The following is a 22,572-nucleotide window of genomic DNA, read 5'->3' as shown; positions in this document are numbered from 1 at the left end:
GATAACCCAGCCGGAGCAAATATTGCATCAAGAAGCAACATATATAACATGGGCAGTGGGCATTATTTGTAAAAAAATATCAACCAAGCGTTTATATCATAATAATATGCCGCACATGTTCAGGCCAACAAAAGCCATACGGGAGGAATCACAACATACAGCAACATAACAGCCGAGTGCGAGGAGCCGGAAAGAATCACGCAAAGAGAAATGTGGAGCTCCTTGGAGGTACAGAACTCCACTATACAAATGAATAGTATATTCATATTGAAATAAACCCGATTATTCTCGGCTGACACTCGTCAGGGGTAGTCTAATCGTCTGCAACGAGTAGAGTATTGACTGATGATTACCCCTGGCGAGTGTCAGCCAAAAATTTTCGAGTTCATTTCAATATGAACATCTTATTCAATTGGATAGTGAAGTTCTGTACCTCCAAGGAGCTCTTCAAATAATATTTATGTAGGGAATTTAGTTTTTCAAATAAAAATGACCAGTCTCTGTGATTGCAGGTGGCAAATTTCAATTATAAATGATGTATCCATTCTTTTTTGTAAATTAAAGGGCACAGAATTTCCTAATGATGGGACTTCACGAATACTCATTGCGACGTATGAAGTCATTATTCCGAAGCAGGAAATTAGTAGGGGGCATTCGAGAATCTCGCCAGCCTATGGGTACGCCACTGGTTCAGTATACAGACCATACACATATTAAATGATTCGAAATGCCGCAGAGTGTAGTCCAGGAAATCGTGAAGATATCCTAGTCAAAAGTCGGGTGGAATATTTACAGAGAGTATGTCACTGGCGGTGACGTTACGGGTGCGGGGAACTTCGGTTTTGCATTCGGCCTAAAGAGAAGTGTACGAAATATTGCTAAATACCGTAAACGAGACCAACCAAGAAATACAAAACTCGAAGGCAATATGGCTAACATCGCTGGTCATAACTAAATGTATTAATAACCAACAAAGAGAACTATCATACCGAATAGTAGGCCTAACCGAAGCTATACTTACAGGAGCAATAATGAAAAAGGCAAAATGGACCTACAGGAAAAATATGTCAAATAAAAGTCAATGCAAACTATGCGCAATAGAGAATGACACGGTGAAGCATATGTACGTTGTCAAATATACTAAGAAAACTTTATTGTATCAGGAACTCACTCGAAGAAAAAGTCAGAGCGGACATCGATATAACCGAAGAGAAACTGTACAGAAATATATACGCTGGTCCACACTTGATAGCCACCACAGTGGCATACGCGAGCGGAAAACGTGAAATGTGGAAATTCAAAAGACATATATGGACATTAGGGCTGTTCAAAAATAACTTTTTTTTCCCGATTCAAGCCGGTCACCTCTTAAATCGTCAGGTTGCAGTAGAAAACCTTGCTCACCAAATTTCACTCGATTCCAACAAGTAGAGGCCTCCGCAGATCCAATTAAAATTTTTAATTTATTATGGAAAATTAAAAAAAAAAAATTCCAAATTTTTCTGCCAACCCCACGAAATTGTTGAGCTGTCTTCAAAGACGTTGCAAAACAAATTTGAGTCAATTCCGACCAGTAGAAGCGGAGTTATTGGAGTTTTTCGTTGAAATTTCTCGGATTATCCTTGATTGGTGGATAATCCGCGATTTATCAACGAAAAACTCACATAACTCCGCTTCTACTGGTCGGAATTGACTCAAATTTGTTTTGCAACGTCTTTGAAGACAGCTCAACAATTTCATGGGGTTGGCAGGAAAATTGGGAATTTTTTTTTTTAATTTTCCATAATAAATTAAAAATTTTAATTGGATCTGCGGAGTCCTACACTTGTTAGAATCGAACCAAATTTGGTGTGCAGCGTTTTTTAGGGTAACCTGACAATTTAATCAGTGAATGGCTGGAATCCGAAGAAAAAAGTTATTTTTGAACAGCCCTAATGGACATTCTTAATCAATGCGCAGCGACCGAAGAAATCAACGCTCTCAAGGAAGCAATAAAAAATCAAATCAAAGATCCGAGGACTGTGATGAAAAACGTCATACTGAACATATGCACGCGAATAATATAGCAATACCAAAATATTCCTACAGAAGCGCAATATAGATGTAGGCTTTACCTACTATGCCCTACCGCAGTTTTAGGCTATACCTACTGCACTCTAAAAATGATGTGGTCTCAAATTGAAGAGCAAAGCGAATTTTTAACGAACTTTAGATAGTTGTTGACATATTTCCTTCATAACATCGGCTGACAACTATCTAAAGTTCGTTCTCTGCGTGACTGCCTAATCGCGTTGAGCAAGTGCGACGGTGAAGACATCGTGCCATGTAACGGGTTAAGGAATGACGCGCAGCCGCGGCAGCTGGAGCGTGAAGGTCCTGCGGAAATTTCAATAAATTGCAGCTCCATTACGGTGGCGTTTTGAAGAAAATGGCTGCGGCCAAAATTTTTTATTCGTTTTGCCCTTCAATTTGAGACCACATCATTTTCAGAGTGCACGGCCCCTGAGAAGATACATACATATCTTACAACCATTGTTATATTTTTCTTTATTATGTTATTGTATTTTTGAGTTACACTTCACTTTGAAATAAAAGCACCAAAGAGAGAAATTTCGCGTACCGATCCGCCATACAGCTATCAATAGCTTTGAGTTACAGAGATAACATGGATGTAAAAGATATCCATAAAAATGCTACATAAACTCAGTACATGCATAACTACGCGCATGCAAAATGAATCTACCTATGCCACTTTTGTTACATGAATTTACATTTTATATGACGGCGACGAGATTATCATCGCAGGTTATATGATAAAAAAACGATGGTAATTCAAAATTCCTTCAATCGTCTTCGCAGCTCTCGTATAGAGGGGTTTCTTTTCAGATTTACAAGCCGGCGGAGTTGATACTTAACATCAGAGCCGTATCAATGAGCGCAAACGTCAAAACGTTATGGATTGAAAGGTGGCTGAGAAAAAGGTAATGTTTATAACGTACCCATCGATGTCATCAAAGAAGGGCAGGTATATCATCCTGTCAACTCTTGATGAACATCTATGAATATATACATGCGGCAATAGTACCGCCTTGACACAGTATTCAACCAAATAAATAACTGCATTATACATTAATACTAGGGTTACCATACGTCCTCCTTTTTCAGAATTTTGAAAATGTCCTTCGAGGACTCCTAAATGTCTTCTTTTTCGGTAATTCGTCCTCCTTTACAGCTTTTAGAGCTAAGATAGGGGACAGATTCGAGATAAAATGGGCATAAATGACGCTAAACAGGAAATTCGTGGTTCTAACGAAAGTGACTACTTTTTATTTTATTCAACCAACGTAAACTGCATGAGAAAAACTTTACTTTTGGAGTTGAGCTGGAAAGTCCACTTTTTTTAATCCACCAACGTACAATGTGATCGAAAAAGTGTAATTTTCGGTAGTTGAGTTGGAAATTTGACCTTTTTTTAGTTAACCGACCTCAAAGTTGGAAAAATTGACCATTTTTTCAGAATTTGCTACGGTATTCCAAGTTTGAAAATTTTGAAAAAGTGTCCTCCTTTCTCATACACCGCGGGAATTGACTAGCTACATCAGGGGCGGGCAACTTCTCCAGTCGGCGGGCCGGATATGGGAAAATTAAGTACTTGGCGGGCCGGATTGCTGCATCGATACATTATTCGCTCATTTATCCACGTATATAAGGAATAAATCGTATTTAATGAATGTATTTTGGCGACAGCAATGTCACTTCAAAGCCATTTCTCGCCGATAATTACGAAGGCAATGTGGATTTGAGAATAGCTACTCACACTCGTATCTACTCACAGCTGATCAATGAACACATGGTGCAATCCCGAATTAAGATTTCAAGGCGTTCGATAAGCCCGGTACCCCAAATTTACCAAGATATCAATTTTATTAAGGTTGAGTAGGTGACGAGATAGCGTCGTTGTTCAACTGTGTGGCCTAATTATTCTCGATATTGAATTCATGCGGCCCGCGTCCTCCATGAAATTTGAAAAGTGGCCCGCTACCGGTCTTGAGTTGGCGACCCCTGGCATAAGCGGTGTCTTACGGAAAGCCTAGAAGTGTACCGTGCAACAAGTCGGCGGTTACGTATTCAAAAACAAGACATATCAGCCTGGTGTGAATGATCATTGTAGTCGACAAACACCATGATTACCATGATTACCACAAACGACAGTAGGGTTGAGTACATCGTAAATGCCAATAATGCAAGTCTTCTCGCTTCGACGAACTTACGCGTAAGTTCCACTCTCGCACGCTGCGCAATTCGCATACACGTATATAATAACATACAGTCACTAACATTTGACGTAGTAAGCAAGTAGTGGGGAGCTGCGGGCCACATTATCATGTAAGACGGAAAACTGTCCGCGGGCCGGACAAAATCCTTTCGCGGGCCGGATCCGGCCCGCGGGCCGTATGTTGCCCACCCCTGAGCTACATGAAGCTAACGATAAACATATCAACCCATCGATGTCATAAAATATTGGCAGGTATATCATCTTGTCAACGCTTGATGAATATATATGCGGCAATAGTGGTGTCTTGACACAGTATTCGACCAAAAATAAGCACATTATAATAGATACATCGCGAAATTTGACTAGATACATGAACTCATAATAAACATATCAGCTTCAACAACCAACGAATACCACACGGCCAATCATCCCTACCATCACCATCATATACATCGGCAGGATTTTCAGCAAGCCAGCGAACACACTGCCTTCGTTCACGCCAGTCAAGCTATCCGCCGCTAACTCACTTTGTACGAGCACCTGTCAATGAATATCGTATATACATACCCGAACAAGCAATCTGTCAGACCATGATCAAAGCCTACATTTCAATAACACATACCTGATCCAAGTACCAGTACCACGTAGCAAGAATCGTCAGACCAAACGTCAGCCCAGACCACAAGAAGTCTCGAGCCACAGCATCGCGGAACACGTTGAAGGAATGAGCTCGCGGTACCCCACATGACTGGTTTTGGACGAAGATCGCCGATGCGGCGTTCATGAATTTCTGTAACTCTTCATATCCCACAACATCAAAGAACGCTGCAAATAGTTTCCTCGAAATGAAGACGAGCATTGTTCCGATTTCAAATATATCACTGTTACTAACCCAATATCATCATAGCAAATCCTCCTGTGAACATGATCCAGGTAATAGAAAGAAGCAAAATCATAGTGAAATATATGTTCCAGTCCAGGACTTGGTTTAGAAACAAAGTCCCGGCAATTAGGTTTGCCTGTAACGCAGAGCGACAGCGTTAGGTTAATTTACGCCATATTTCAGGAATTCTCGGTATGTTGCCCGTATTTTGGTGCTAAAATCTGCGTTGGTAGGGTTTTCCAACTTTGGTAGGGTTTTCCAACTTTTTCCGACTCTTCTCAGCACATCGTAACTGGCTACTGACTAGTAGTCATTTTTTGTCTGTAGCACATTTGTGACGCGTTAGTCACGTACAATATACCCCAGCACATACTGTCTGGAATAAAGATACCGGTCAGGAGTAAGTGAGCAGGAGAGCTAATCATAAACGTATCGGCCATTGTTGCGCACGTGATTGAGCAATGAGCATTGAGCATTCACAATGTCTCCTGACCTGCGGCATCGTTATTTCGGACAGAATGCCAAACTCCGTCACGATGCAAAATTTGAGGCTGTTTATGGGAGATTCCAGGACCAAGATCAGAATAGAATTCATATTTTCGTAGTCAGTACGGGAGCAGCTTTCGATTGATACCCGTTTTGTCAAATTTCGCGTTCGGCAAGCCAAAACAAATAGTGCCGTAAATTTCGTTTCGTCAAATGGTGAAAATGACGTTACCCAATCGCTGTTAGCCGAGTGATTTGCTTGTGTCCACACCCCAGTACTAGGCTTAGATCTTCTCTCAATGCTGGCGTCGACGCTGAATTTATTGACACAGATTACAGACATCGCGATCATTTTCGCGAATGCAGTGGTATGAGTGGCGTAGCAGCCACTTGGCGGTTCTGGCTATACGCGATGGATGCGGCTGGCTGCAACGGGGCGGCGACATGAGGCTGCGCAGTGTACACAGGGGACACAGCACGGAGAGATGTATATTCACGATCTAATACAGTCATTCCCAAACAGATTCTCAGGTGGGCCGCAATGTTTTTTCTCGTTTTGACTGAAATTAACACCTGTAACCGAGTGACACAGCTTGGAAAAAGACGAAATGTGGGTATATTTGTCAATAATTAAACCAATGAACATTACAACATTCATTATTATGGCGCAATTAACCTGATGATTAGGCGACAAGCGCCAAGATTGCTCAATAAAACAAACAAACAAAACAGACCTCGTTTCAGTCGAATTTATGTTCGTATAAACGAGTATAGCCATTACGATACCACGTGACTTTTTAAGCAGCTTTCTTATAAGTGTGTCACGACCACGAGCGTTTTATAATTTTTATATAGTGTGACACAAGCCGAAAAAGTTTGGGACCCACTGATCTAATACGTTACGATCCAGACATGTGCGAAGCAGTGAAACCGCGTTTGATCGTAATGCAACAGCGTTTGATGTTGTACAATGATCAACTAAATCACACCTACTTGATTCGACACCATATTTATGCTTGTGCCTGAAACTCTATCTCGCCATTGGGCCATTGGTGTTTCAATTGCGAGCTGTGAGAGGAGTTTCTCAAAGCTCAAAATGATAAAGTCGTTCAGCGATGAATGATGATCGACTATCAGCTCTATCGATTCTTTCTATTAAAAGAGACTACGTTAACAAAAACTTGATTTGGAAGATATCATCGCTATCTTTGCTTCGGCGAAAGCTCGAAAAGTTCAATTTTGAGACAGCTATTCATCATTTATTGCCAGTACATTTGTTCTCCATTTTTTTTTGTCCTTAACACTGAGTGACTGAGGCTTCTTTCTCACGCAATATGGACATGGTAATTATTTTTATTGAAAAGATTGCTTGAACATGATACTATATTTCAAAATTTGCTGTAGTCTACTTAGGGCGTCATTATCAACGACTGGTATAAGACGGAAAGTGAATTTCACAAACGCATTGTTGAATATACGAGTATAACTCACCGAAACGCTCGTGAAAATATACACGAAGAGCGGCAGCACTGATAAATATATCCGTATTCTCTGACCACCGGATCTCCCGCGCGTATATTCGGGTATCGTTGTGACGCTTGTCGATGTGTAGATCGGAGCAAATATCCACCCCAGTAATACCAGAATTATCATGGCCTGAAAACGAAATAGCGGAAAAGTGGGTTTCTTGAAGGTACTTGATACTATTTCAGGCTTACGTTCCAATCAAAAGCACCGACTGCAATCCCGGCAGTGGCACCCATCCCGGCCACCCCAACGAAAAGGCCGTTTCCGATATTGCCTGACAACAGACACGCTCCCACTGCAAACCGATGTATATTTCGTCCAGCCATTACGAACCCATTCACAATTCCTCGGTTATTCCGAATCAAGGTGAACACGGCCTAAATATACGTACATCTCTTACCCGACTCTTATGTTAACCAACATGTCTTGTAAAACTTTACCCACAGCTCAACTGCTATCTTTAAAAAGAGAAAAAGAACGACCATGGCGCTTCCCTTCAATTCCACCTGGTCTAGTACTTTTGCAGATTCAGAACTATTTGCCATTGTGATTGCATAGCACCAATATTCGCTCTGAAAAAGTAAAAAAGAATGCAGTAGGGATGTTTTCACGGCTATAGTCACTGGTCAGAGTTGTTTCAGTGACTCGTCGAAAATATCTCATGGTAGACCATGAAGAGCGAGCTATGAGAATTTCATGGCCGGCCATACAAGTTAATATTATCGTATTTATTTGTGACAAGGAAAGTGACGCGTCGCTGGCAGTTTTCTGAACGAAACAAAACACCTCCCCCGTTCGCAACGCTTATTTTGATGCATCGCTAGTAAGTCAATGATTTGCGGAAGTGCTCTTTCCCGTGATATTCGTCGTGCGACATCGCTCTACAGCATGTGTGGTAAACATCCGGCCCGCGAAGCTATTCTGAGTGAATGAAAAATTACTTGATTGATTTTTTGATGAGAAATACTTTCACGATAAGTCCTCAAGACACCAGATGAGCAACATGACCAGATCTAGGAATGGTGCGAACCCCTGAAAGGCTCAGATTCGCGTGAACGCGAACCTTTTGCAAAGGTTCTGAGTGAACGCGAACGTGAACCTATGACGTCATGTGACGTCATATTGCTGATTCCAACTGTACATTTCAGTTAAGTGATATATTAATGTACACGGTCTAGCGACGACTCAGGCCTCATTATATACCACAATGCTGAAGTACATGCTGACTTTGTAAACGTCACCAAATGTATCAAGTGGAGGAATCAAAGGCTAATAATTAGGGCTGGGCGAAATTGAGTATACCTGAGTGATTCGATTCTGAATCACGTATTATGCTTCGAGTCGAGTATTCGAGTACCACTTATTATGACATCATAACAGAATTTGTTATGTCAAAGTTCAAATATGTACCTTTTACGCGACCACAAATAAATAATGCCCGTTATCCATCACATTAATGATACTTTGGTAATTTTTTCGACCATACCGATTTCATTGCACTTCGTGACAATGTTGTGGGATGCTCGTGACTTCGTAAATGTGTTATTTCAAGTAACGCTTTTTACTGTGTTTTGTATGCTGCGATACGGACAATCAAGGTTTCAAGGCTACCACAGTGGGAAATAGTATCGTAAATTTAATTCTCCTCGGTAAATTAACTTTCAGTGGCGAAAGGCGTGTAATTTCAGTACTCGGAAAAATCGCCTTTTCTTACTCGACTCGAATCATTAAAATGAATACTCGATTCAGATTCGAGTTCTCGAATCATTGTGCCCGGCCTTAGTAATAATCCCATAAAATCATTGTCTTTCGTCACTTTGCCAACACTTTCGACGAGGACTTGATACATTGATAATGAGCGGAGTGTAAAACGGGTTTCTATACTTTCTACCGATATTACCCCATAAACAAGTTATACAGTAGCCAACACCCTAATCGCATGGATTTGGGTTTTATGATACAATACGAGAAACATATCAAATGAAGATGGATCCTGTATGCCTGCTCGATTTTTGTCAGTAGACAACGGTGCATTCTTTATGTGATTTTCATTGATTGGCTGAATAAGTATCATTCGTTGGCTATCTACATGTAGTATATTTCGTTGGTAATGTTGTGTGATTGCGGGTCAAGCTCACAGCATAGAGTCAGTTAATTATCACCAACGGAAAGCTGAATATTTCGAACAAACTTTTGTAATTAAGCAAGTAGAGTTCTTTAATATTGACAAGATGCATGCTAGTTTAGTCTAATCTTTTTATGCTGCCAGCGCCACGCACAGAGTGGTCCGAACTTGAAATGCAGGGACTTTTTAACCAAAGATGTTCTAGTGACGTGAAAATTGCAATATGTGAAGAAGGTTCCCAGTGCAGAATCTATACCAAATTCCGTTTGTGATTGTGAACCTCTAAATTTCTGAGGTCCTCACACAGAACGCGAACGGGAACCTCACGTTCACACCATCCCTTTTTAGATGCCACCTTAAAACATGTTGCAAACATTGGGGGTTTATATTTCGCGCCACGCGTGACGAAAAATTGATAAATTTGACATATTTTGTCAATGTTAATTTGCAATGAGATCTCAGGGATATATATAATTATGTTTTACTATATAATCATATGTCCCTACGACATCATTTACTGCGACGTAATTTTTCTTCAGCGCCCCTTACCGTCCTCTGAGCCCAGTGCTCCCCCGATATCGTCCACGAGCGTTTTCGACCCCTCCAAAATTCAAATCATCCCTTGGGGGCGATGGAATCCAGGTTCAGAAACCCAGGTTCAGAAACCCTGATTTTGGACAGGCCACATTTAAAAATGATATTCTGCGTTCGCTGCGACTACAAGTTGGCGATAACGGAGAGTAGGCTACTATTTTGCCGAGTGAATCGCGGAGGCTTTAGGTATTGCAACGGCTCTATTAGCTCTATTGTATAAATTCATTCAGTCATTACAGGCTATTGACAAATTAAGTTCGTCCGGCCCGCCTTGTCATGTTAACACAAAAAGATACAAATGCCCGAATACCAACTAACACACCTGCTCTCTATAATTACACAACGGAAACCATTCATAATCTGCTTCCTTATTGCAACGAATCTGTATTATGACATGGACATCATGTAACCAATTATCTGCCTTTGTTGACGATGGTGGTTAGTCACCGGTCAAACAAACTATTTTATGGGAATGCGACTTTGCATTAAAGCATCCTTGAGTTACAGTAATTCCGCGGCCCAAAATTCGGACAGCTTTGAATGCCCGAGTGTCAACATGAAGGTACACTAGTACTAGTAAGGCATTGCCTATCCATTGTATTATAGAATAGATCACTAACCTCCGTAGGTTACTGATCTATAATTGGATACCGGAGTGGATTTTTGAACATAGTGTCGTCAATTCACTAGGCTAAATGGCCATATCTGATTTGACCTCTATCTCCAGGCTAGGGTTGGTATTCTCATTTGCTCTGCAACAGGCTTCTTGTTGCGCTATTGTTTTATTGCTTCACTGCTCTATAATTTTATGTGACGAATATATACGCTGTAATATTTCAGACATGTTCTGAACCAGTGGTTCTCAACCTTTTTGTCTTCGCGGACCTCTTTTGGACCGTCACGGACCCCCGCGGACCCCCGAAGTTTAATTTCAAATTCAGCTCAATTATCATGCAATCGTCATCTGTCTTGTGCAAATGATACTTGTAGGTTTTTGACAAAATGACATTTTTTGAAAATAACATCATACTATTTATGTAGAAATTGGGTTGACTTTTATTATTTTAATGCGAATTCTGCAACTGACTCAAAGTTTCACTTCACATTTAGCTCTTTTATCGTGCAACCGTTTTCTGTCCTGTGCAAATAACAACTGTAGGATAGTAATAAACAGCATCGAAGTGACCACTGACCATTCTGGAGGATAACATCATAGCCTTTTATTTATGCCTTTTATATATATATTTATTTATTTATTTTAATTGAGAAGACTTTTATTAATTCAAAGCGAATGCTGGAGCTAAATGTTATGAAATGCCTGCAGTGTCTTGAAAATACGCGCCTTCGATTTGATATAAACGGGTGTTGAAAATCCGTTTCCACAAAGAGAGGTGGTGGCGAATGTAATAATAACGCGTAACGCTTCCGACTGCACATTCGGATATGATCGCAACAAATATGGCACCAAAATTGACAAACTAATTTTTTTATCGAACACGTAACGTCAAGCCGGGTCATTTCTATCCAGCAGCTTATCTTGAAGGTTTTATGGAAAAATGGTTATGTATATCAAAGGAGAAAATGGATTTTTATAAACATTTCGAAGTCACCGTGATTGACTGATCCAACCTTTTATTTTCACACAATCCCCAACAAACCAGCTCTATACAGCAAAATATTTGTATCAGTAGGCTATTGGCAATTTATTAACTAAAATTAGTCTGCACAGTAGGATATTTCATCTTAGACGGCCAGTATGTCTATATGTGAGCTCTACTAGTAATGAAGCGAAACTATGCCTCGTGATTTTCCTACTTAAAAAAAACGAGGTTATCAACTATTTTTTAATTTAGTGGTTTCGCGGAACCGCTGAAAATGCTTTGCGGACCCCTGTTGAGAATCACTGTTCTAGATATTGCAATATCGACCAAGATATAAGGATTTCAGCTAATAGCCCAACTCAACTCATCTATGTATCCAAAATAAAGTGCTGTATTGGCATTGATGAAGAAACAAAAATTATTTCCATTACAGCAATGAACAATTGCTTTCAATCGGCGGTAGCCTACTTAATCTCTAAGAACCCGCGGAACACCCACGCCAATCTACACAACTAACGAGACATCTAATAGTTTACTGGTGTACAAAATGACCCGGGCCTCAAAGGATAGTAAAAATAACGGAAGCCTTAAAATGTAATTTTTCACATTTACAAAAGCATGATATTTAATATTTATTGAAAATCGGCGTGATTTGCGCTCTTCCCCATTCAGATATCAGTTTAGAAAGGCAAGATTATTTTATCCGCTTACTATCGTCATTTGGTTCTAGTCGGAGAATATAATTTTTAAGTTCACGAAGGATATAGTTACCATACGCTCTCTTTTAAGAGGATTTGTCCTCTTGTTTGACTTTTGTAAAAGTGTCCTCGTAGGACGGCCAAATGTCCTATTTTTTGAGAATTTTGGTTAAATATAGAGTAAAATTCGACGGAAATACAGCAAATCAGTACTCAAGTAACGCTCCGGCGGGTATTTCGGGAGTTGAACTGGAAAGTTGACCTTTTTTCAGTTAAGCAACGCAGAATTCAACAAAAGTGTCAATTTCTGAGCCGAGTCGGAAAAATGACCCTTTTCTTTAGTCAACCAACCACAAACTTTGGTAAAATTTACCATTTTCCCGGATTTTACTCCAGAATTTTGAGTCTGAAAAGTTTTGAAAAAGTGTCTTTCTTTCAGATTTCCAAAATATGGTAACCCTAATAAAGGAGCTCTGTCAATCATATTAGTTCCTCCACATCTATTTTATTAAATTTTTATCCACTCTCATTCGACTATATGTACGGATATTTCGAATGTAGAAGATAATTTTGCGCAATTCAGTCAGTTTGGCACTGTTTTGCGAAACATCTGGCACCCGAAGCTATTCAGCAGTTAGCAGCTCCGCGATGATATCGCGATCATTTTTGTGAATGTACTCGTGTAAGAACAAAAATGACTTTCACAAACGTATTGTTGAATATACGTGTATAACTCACCGAAGCGTTCGCGAAAATATACACCAAGAGCGACAGCACTGATAAACATATTCTGTGACCACCGAATCTCTCGAGCGTATATTCGTATATCGTTGTGAAGATCGGAATAAATATCAATTCCAGTAATACCAGAATGACCACGGCCTGTAAACCAAGCAACGGAAGTGACTTTCTTGAAGGTACTTGATACTATTCCAGGCTTACGATCCAATTAAAACCACAAAATGCGAGCAGGGCAGCATGACTCATCCCGACGATAAGACAGATTCCGATGTAGCTTGAGAACAGAGCCTCCACTGGCAATAAATGCATAATCCCTCCATCTATGATGAACTCGAACATATTCCGAATGATGGTCAACATGACCTGAATACACGCAAACCTCTTTCCCGACTCTTGTGTTAACCAATATGTCTCGAAAAACCTTACCCACACCCCAACTGCTGCCATAAGGTTAACGAGAATGACCATACCGATCCCGATATCGCGTTCCTCCAATCCCACCTGGTCTAGTACTATTGCCGATTCAGAAGTATTTGCCATCGTGACTGTAAACCTACATACAATAACTGTAGCGTACAGCAACAATATTCGTACTGGAAAAGTAAAAAACAAAGCGGTAGGTATCTGACCTGGCTAGAGTTGTTTCTGTAACTCATCGCAAATATCTCATGATGACCACGCCAAGCGTGCACACTGGAATTTCATGACAGGCCGTAAAAGTTGATAGTATTGTTTTCATCAATGAACAAGAGGGTGGCGCTGTTCGCCGGCAGTTGTTTGAATGAAGCAAAAACTCCACGTGTTCGCGACGCCTATTTTGATGCATCGCTGGTAAGTCGATGATTCCGGAAGTGACGATACTTCAGTCCTGGCTGCTTCCCTTGATATCTCGCGTGTCACATCACTGTGTACAGTGTAGTGCGCAGTACTGTAGCGTATAGCACTGTAAGTTTTACATCCGCACAAGTGCGTAACATCTTACAGGCTGAAGAGCACTGCACTAGGCTATGCGCCATCTTTGATTTGACCTCTGGTAATCGTTAGGCTGGGGTTCGTATTCTCAATCTCACTTGGTCTGCAACAGGTTTCTTGCTACGCTATTGTTTTACTGTTTCACTGCTTTATAATTATCTGCGACGAAGATACACGACCCTATCGTTTCAGATATGTTCTAAACATTGCAATTCGACCAAAATATAAAGCCTTCAGCTAATCGCCCAGCTCCACTCACCGATGTATCCAAAATAAAGAGCTATTGTCATTCATGACATAACAGGAATTGTTTACCGTTAATGCAACGATCATTCCGTTCAATGGGACGTCATTAACCTTTAGTAACCCGCGGAATACTCGCGCTAATATGCAAGCCTTCGTGGAACACTAAATTTCCGATAAGTCACAAAAACTAAAATCTAGCACAAGACACAACTAACTAGACATTCAATAGATAACCGGTGCACAAAATGACCTGTGTGTTAAAAGAAGAAAACCATATAATGTACTTTTTCATGATAGTAAATTATTATTGAAAGTCCCTGTCCCTGTGACTTGTACTGTTCTCATTCAGATACCAGCTCATATATGCGAGATTGCACCTTAGAAAGTTCCATGGTATTGTTCGGTCGAAACGCAACAGAGTGATATCAATAGACACTTACGTGACCTTTGACACGAACCAATCAGGTTGCAGCAGGATGTAAACAAAGAACAAGGCCGGGCAATCTCACTATGAGCGCTTATGGAAAAGGGTTGAAAAATGAAGGTTTTTCGCAAAATTACATTGAATTGGGAATAGCTGGCTTTGGTGAATGGTAATAACGTAGAGCTAGTATGTATTTGCAGTGTTCTAACCTACAATAAACATGAATGGTGGCAAGCACTCATCAACATGGTATGTCGAAATGAATGGATTTCTGACAACTTTTCGGATGAAGCAACTATTGCTGTATTATCCTTAGTCCTTAGTCGTACACAATGGGATTGTCGTACCGAAAGCATGTATTAGATTAATCTTGAGTCAGGATATGTGGGGTATTCATTATGTGGGCTTGGCGTTATAAGCGTTCTATTTATGAAATCGTATAGTACAGTCTACAGTCTGCATCATTATCTGGCAAATTACTGTTACACTGGACACCTGTCTGCATATTCAATGATCATATTAATATGATATATGTTAGGCAACATGATCCGTTCCCAGCTGAAATCGTCATTTTTTGTTCTAGCTCATGTATTGAATCAAGCAGGACAAATGCCGGATAACCACTGCGCTAATAGCCTGTGTAACTTGGAGATGGCTACCCAGACCGTTCCTGGTGTGTGCTTGTATCCTTTCCCAGAGCCAATAACATGCATGGAAGAATGTAAAATCTGGATAAAGGCATGTGGACTTCCTTGTAGTCATCTGAATTCTCATTTTATTAATAAAATGACATATCTATTATTGCACCAAAAATATGGAATCGTGACATAATTTAGATGAAACAATTCTGTGTTTCAAAATGAGTCCAATCTGAAATGCAGTCACACTTGATGCCACAATCGACTTGTAGTGTGTCTCGTTTTATTCCACTCCAGTTTTGTTGCTTGATGGTGTGTAATGGATTGAAATTGTTGAGAGCAATATATTCAATAATGAGATGAATAGTTGAAATTGGTAGCGCTGATACGTTGCATGAGTCGGACGAGTACGCCTTGATAGGTGCCTGCACAGCAGTGTTGCTCTGTAAAATAAACATATTATATATTTTGTGCAGGCTTGATGGATATCTTATATGAAGCTGCAGAAAGAGGAATTTGATGGATAAAACGCAAGAAAATCAAATTTCTGGAAGAAGTAGAAGCACAAAACAGGAAACCCGTCCAGGAAAATTACAAATTGACGGACAATTATTGCTAGTGAAGTTTAGTTCTCAGAGGAGCATCATAATGTCAAAAGATGCGGAGAAGCTGAAATTTTATGCTAGACTACATTAAATTCTTTCTGGATTGCCCGACTTATCCTACTGACGTCAAATTTATAGCATTGCTGTAAGCATAGTATTAAACCATTATGTCAACCGTATATAACTGCTTCATTAGATTTCGATTTGGCCATGTAGATATGTGGTTCTTAAAAAGGCACCATTTGCATTCATTCATGATTTCTCAAAACTAGAATGATTATTGACTGTCAATAAATCACATACAACTTTGAAAGGATTGATAGATTGTGGTGCACTTACTTTTGTGCAGGAACTGTTCACAGGGACCATTTCAGATCGAAATATTAGTGAAATATGTGGATTCGACAGGAAATGTGAGACATTGATGGAGTTCAGCTATGGTGAACCAGGAAATGCTATCATGGCAGAAAAAGGATTCACCATTGAGTCTGAAATCAAGAAATTGAATCTAGATTTGAATAGTCCTGCACATGATTTGGCACACCGTCAAATGCCTGAGCCAGACTGTTCCACAACAAGAAAGATGGCGAGACAACGTATTCATATTGAACAGCTGATCGGAAGAATCAAGGAGTATAAAATTTTGTCTGGTGTCATACTATGCAGCATTGTGTATCAACTAACCAAATATGGACTAATTGCTTACTCTACTTCAAGATTGAAAATTAAAAATGACCGACGCAACATATTCGGCAATTGTGCAAATTCAGTTCCATTGTGAATATCGTAATGCCTAATAGCATGCTACAGATCGTAATTGCGCGGTGCCATGGTCAATGTGTACCAACAGTGCATGTCTATTCATACTATACTCCAGTGGTGTGCATTGAAGCTCATTTAGAGGCCCAATTTGTTGAATGAACAATTCTTCAGGTGAAAATGTACTAGGATTATTTGTGTTTGGTGGAATGTTATAAAACTGAAGACACCAGATACACCAAAATCTACCTTGAGGCAGGAGTTGATCGGTTGCGAGTACGGTCGAGAAATTGATTGTCAATCACGATCGAGCTCACTGAGGCTGATGCAAATCACAATGTAGTCCTTGTAGCTTCAGGTCCTGGATTGTCTTAATCAATGCATATATGCATGAGAGCATATATCAGAACCTAATGTGAAAATAAATCATGGTTACGACATCTATTGCAGGAATCTCTGAAAAAATGTATTTTGCTTTACTTACCCTGTCTTACATGTGCAAGACGAATCAATAATGGATTTTCTGAGAACGTGTATTTCCATTGAGTATGATATCTCACTTTTCCGCAAGTTGCGATAACATTGGCTGTTCACTAGAATATTGCTTCCATGGATTGTCTCCTCAATCTTTGTCCCTAAGTCGTGTACGTAGCGCTCCATGAAATATTTCGTAGCTTTCTCCGCGGTGTTAGAAGAAGATGCTGTTCCACTCAAATCCAGAAATTCGATAGAATCTCCATAGCTTTCAAGTTTCATAATTAATACACCAAAATTGTGATGTGTGGCAGCAGCTGTATTTTATAGCATATATTTCTGAACATGAGATATGCTTGAAAATTTCGCTCGAGACCGGCAGCCTATGAAATCGTCAAAATATGCATTACAACAATCCTATAGTATAGTATACAACAATCATCGCTTAATCCGAAAAGTTGTCAAAAAACCATGCATTTGGACACAGCACGCTGATGCGTACTCACCACCATTCATGTTCATCCTAGACTAAAAGCTGCAACTACATACTAGCTCTACGCTATTACTATTTATTAAGGCCAGTCATCGCCAATTCAACGCAAATTTGCTTAAAACCTTCATTTTCCAACCATTTCCCATAAGAGCTCCTCGTAAGCTTGCCCGGCCTTGTTCTTTGTTTACGTTCTGCTGCAACCTGATTGGTTCGTGTCAAAGGTCACGTAAGTGTCTATTGCAAACTGCGAGTCACGCAATGCACATTGCACACTGCTGTGAAGACTCCGCAGTGCCCACAAGCGGCGAAAATCTTTCTTAACCGCTATGCCCTAAGCTGACTCAGATTTCTAGAACTCTAGGTGTACTATGCCAGTGCTCTTCAACCCTTTTCGTCATGTTACATCCTTTCAACGTTTAGTCAAAACTCGTACACTCCTGACCACATAACACACTGATTCCGTACAGTAAGCGTAATCCAAGGGTGTTCAACCTTTTTGCTACTCACCGCCCTATTTTGAGGACATATAGCATATAGGGCCGCATTCCAGCGGAGAGTCGTCCTGGCCTATCAGGACGTCATATACCCGTGTTGATTTGACTACTGGGAACTTCGCACAACGGAGAGCCCTTGCTTGTGGTGTTTTGTGCCATGACTGATTTTTTGAGATATAGCCTACCTTGCGAATAAAAGTTTCTAATTGTAGAGGCAGAACACCCCCGTAGGATTACTATATATGCACCATAATCGCGAGAATATATGCTAGAAAAAGTTATCTGGATTATTTTTGTATAGTCTCGCAGTTTGCAAAAGATTTTTACACCTGGAAAATTATTTTCGTCGATAATATTGGTTATTTCATATATTCCAAATATTTGTATCCATTCTCAGCCCATGTGATCAGATTAACTGGTACCGCTGATGGAGCGAGCGTCTTCGAAAATGTTGGATACAAATGATTAATGATGTATGCATGCATCTTCTGGTTTTTATTAATCACTTTCTTGCATGATATTATTTTTTGACCGCCGATCAGGATCGCAGGCATAGACAAAAAATATATTGGAATTGCACAAACGTACCAGATAAATATCGATTCGTGAGACGCAGACGATTCCGACTTGGTATTTCTTTATGATTAGGGTTACCATACGTCCTCTTTTAAGAGGATTTGTCCTCTTTTTTACTTTTTTGAAAGTATCCTCGGCGGACGCCCAAATGTCCTCTTTTTTGAGGATTTGTCCTTTTTTTAAAAAAAATTTTGGTTAAATGTAAGTGAAAATTGGACTGAGATATAGGAAATCAGCACTCAAGTAACGGTCCAGCGGGTCTTTTTGGAGTCGAGTTCTAAAAGGTGGCCTTTTCCGTAGTCAACCAACGGAAAACCTGATTAAAAGAGGGCTGGAAAGTTGACCCTTTTTTAGTTGAGCAATTATAAACTCGGAGTAAATTTATCAATTTTTCAGGATTTTTGTCCGGTATTGTAAGTCTGAAAATTTTGACAGAGTGTGCTCTTTCAGATTCCCGAAACATGGTAACCCTATTTATGGGGCGCATCAGTTTCCTCTGCGGTTCGCATTTGTACGGTGGGGCTCGGAATACACTATTATATTAAAAACGGAAAATCCAAGTCATCCTGAATCGCGCTCATCGTGAATGATATTTTCAAGTTTAATGAAAAGGTCATAAAGATTTGGGAACCAATTCGTTAATTCAAATTGCATATTGACGGCCGCATAATTATTGTTTTATGGCTGCTTGCGACCGTACGTCCGACAGGTTGGCCACTTCTGACCTGTTGAAATAAGTATGAGTAAAGCTGCAACGTATATTGGTTATGCTAAATAATAATCAGGGCGTGATGTTACTGGATCACCATCTTACACAGTGGTTCTGAAACTCGACCATTGAGACTCCCTGGCTACGCCTCTGCAACTATGATGTACACTGCGCTATTTATAGGCATAAGCATCTCACAGGAAGTACCAATTCAAAATGTCTGAGATCTCGCGGCAGCCTCCTCGAGAATCATTATAGACAGATATAGCTGCACACATGACAACTCCATCCTGTTCTACTCCACAATGAACCAATAAGTTCATTACCAACGGTGAAATGGTGAAAGGAAACGTTTGCTTATGACATCACCAAAGGAATGTAACAAACAAGCTGCATGATACAACTGACATGAACATTGTACGATATTGCACACTCGGTCTACATGTTCTGAAGCATAAACTTGCCTAATTTTTCTGATATCTAGTCACTAGTTCATTTAATGCGGATCTGGTACACCAGTACACCCATCTGAGTGGTAGATCCTTTTAAAATTTCGGTACACACGGGGGTGTACGATACACCAGGTTGATGAGCCCTGCACTATGTAACACCAAACCGTTCTGTCTTCTACGGCATCAGTACAGTGTTGCCAATTTAGCGATTTTCGCGCTAGATCTAGCGATTTTTCATCCGGTTTAGCGCCAGAAAATATGGATCTAGCGCCTAGCGATAAATCTAGCGATTTTTGAAACAGTATTTAGCGATTATTTAGCGCTTTTTTAGCGAAAATAACCACTAAAGATCAGTTCGGGCTGACGACTGCATTGGCTATACCGGCCACCAGAGTGCGGACTCCGATGATATATAATTATTACTGCCCATCTAATAGATCAGAGGTCTCAAACTCAAATGAGTTCGCGGGCCAATTTCCTAGTTTTGATGATGCCGCGGGCCGCAGCACCAATAATTAGGATATTCAATGTATTATTTCCAAGTAGGCCTTTTTCTGACGGGATCTTGTAGACAGGCATTCCACAATCATCTTAGATATGTAATTTACTATTGTAATATTCACGCTTGAGTGGCTTGACACGGAAAATATTCATATTATCAAAATTTAAATAAAATTGGTTTTGTGGCGGGCATAATTAATCTTTAATTAATGAGTTATAGACATCATAGGAGAGGATGCATCTTGCACCCCTTGTGATTCCAATGAGATTTCTCGTTGCCCCGGTCCAGTTTCAACACAATTTCTGATGGTACCTATATGAAAATCAGAAAGCCCATTCACATAAAATCGCGCATAGCGCCAATACTATTTTCCAGTTGAATAAATTGACCAGAAAAATATTCCACAGCATATAGGCCTAATTCCACAATGCATCTCGTGCATCCTGATGTGGTGCTTCGTACCCCGATGGGGTCTACCGACCCTGGTTAAGAACCCCTGAAATAGAAATGTCCAATCGGCAAAGAATTCATTGGTGTAACAGCTGCAGAACGTACTAATATCTTTCTCGACACCGATAATAAAATGGATGAAGAGAACAAACAATACCCATCATGTAACCAACTATACGTCATGGGTGTCACAGAATGCCATGCTTGCCATACTGACCTGATTAGATAGCTACATATCCTACGCAACGTAAGCAACGATGTTGTGATATATTACTATCCCCCATGACAGTTTCATAGATTGTTTCGTCCGTAGGAATACCAAGTCACCGTTCCCAGTCGCAAATCCTGCTCTGATTTTACCGTTTGAACCGACTGCACTCTAGTCATTTTTAATAACTCACCTAGTCAATCCTAAATCGAGTAATTTTACGAGAAGGTCTCACCAAACCAAATCAAAATTTTCAGTCACGAATCATCAATGGTCATGTTTTATCATCATGAATTAGAAATGTGGCGTAATAGCAAATCTTCTACTGCTGCTACTACTTCTACTACTACTACTTTTAAAAGTGATGTGATAGGGAAGTTTTTCGAGATTTCAGTGATCTTTATAGTAGGTTGAACTTTAAGATCTTATATCTAAAAAAGATATATGGCACGTGAATATATTGTTGAATACTTGAAATTCCAAAATGCCGTCACGGGCCGCACAAAATACTCTCGCGGGCCGTGTGTTTGAGATCTCTGTAATAGATAGAAGTTTATACGCAACTCCTGGTGGCTACGCATAGGCAAACAGTGTCTCTTCTTGCTGAGTAATCTAAAAGTAGCATAATTGGCAGTGCTACATCTGGCGACCTGAACGCTGAAATTTAATATAATTGGCCATGATCGAAAGATAGTGTCGCAGTGATTTCGAAAATACAAAATAAAATCTCGTCCGGACAATGGAACCATGCACCCCGAAACAGCCCTCAAAGTCTGAAAACCGGCATTGCCCCAACAATGGAACCGCCGCAACACAATGAACACAATGAAAATAAAGACTCACTCTCTCTCTCTCTCTCTCTGTCTCTCTCAATGAGCATAACAATGACCAATTTCGTCCAGCGATTGTTCTTATCAATGCCGATTTCCAGGCTTTGGGGGCTGTTTTGAGGTCGCTCCATTGTCTGACATGAATTTAATTCGTAGTTCGTTTAAGACCAGATTAATTACATTTCATACCCCGGGTTGGTCCTCGGATTATTTTCTTAAGGTCTCTACTTATAGTGGCAAACAAACCCGGTTCAAGTCGTGTTGTGTCGGGTCAAGTCGCATGTCGTGTAACATTACAGTGTACACGTGTGTCAAGCAGTGTTGGGATGACTCGAGTCATGACTTGACTCGAGTCAGACTCGAGTCACCTTTTTCGCATGACTTGACTTGACTTGAGTCACTTTGCTAAAATGACTTGACTTGACTTGACTCGGCACATCAGAAATGTGGATTGACTCGTGACTCGGAGCAAAATTCACGAGTCAATTTCAAGTCATCAAGTAATTGTTGTCGATAAAAATCACTGTATCTTACAAATGTTCAGATTGTTCGCGAAACGCTTGCGTAGCCCGTAAGAGCGACCTATCATTTAATGACCGTGCGTTTCATTGAGCCTCGACTGTTTTCTCACAAATAAATTGACCGCACACTTAAGCTTACAGCTTACGTTGTCGTAACTCTAGAAGTAAAGTAATAGAACAGCAAAATGTATATTTCTGTTCTCTGTTCTTACCTTTACCAAACCTCTTGTTTTATTGAAAGTGAAGTAAAATATAGTTTATATAGTCCTCAATCATTGACGCAGGCTC

The 22,572-nt window shown here is 40.2% G+C and overlaps 1 protein-coding gene and 1 long non-coding RNA gene across 2 annotated transcripts; one reads left to right on the top strand and one right to left on the bottom strand.

Moving 5' to 3' along the window:
• Positions 1–2,206: 2,206 nt before the first annotated feature.
• LOC145448228 (sodium/glucose cotransporter 4-like) lies at positions 2,207–14,313 on the bottom strand. The gene is made up of 9 exons (XM_080326590.1): positions 13,358–14,313; positions 13,133–13,294; positions 12,929–13,072; positions 7,613–7,744; positions 7,364–7,549; positions 7,137–7,301; positions 5,169–5,295; positions 4,899–5,101; positions 2,207–4,816 (listed from the first exon to the last, which is right to left on the bottom strand). Exons 1-9 carry the CDS (start codon positions 13,469–13,471, stop codon positions 4,673–4,675), a joined length of 1,377 nt encoding a protein of 458 aa, XP_080182716.1. The 5' UTR covers positions 13,472–14,313; the 3' UTR covers positions 2,207–4,672.
• Positions 14,314–14,604: 291 nt separating this feature from the next.
• Positions 14,605–16,129, top strand: LOC145448236 (uncharacterized). Its single transcript, XR_013917835.1, has 3 exons — positions 14,605–14,742; positions 15,157–15,311; positions 15,688–16,129. It is a non-coding gene; the product is annotated as an uncharacterized LOC145448236 (long non-coding RNA).
• Positions 16,130–22,572: the final 6,443 nt, after the last annotated feature.

Source organism: Botryllus schlosseri, chromosome 1 (genome assembly GCF_051294905.1).
Source record: "Botryllus schlosseri isolate E-star chromosome 1, Bs_hap1, whole genome shotgun sequence".
NCBI lineage: Eukaryota > Metazoa > Chordata > Ascidiacea > Stolidobranchia > Styelidae > Botryllus > Botryllus schlosseri.
Note: the sequence above shows the minus strand (reverse complement) of the source record. Positions and strands in the feature narration are given on the sequence as shown.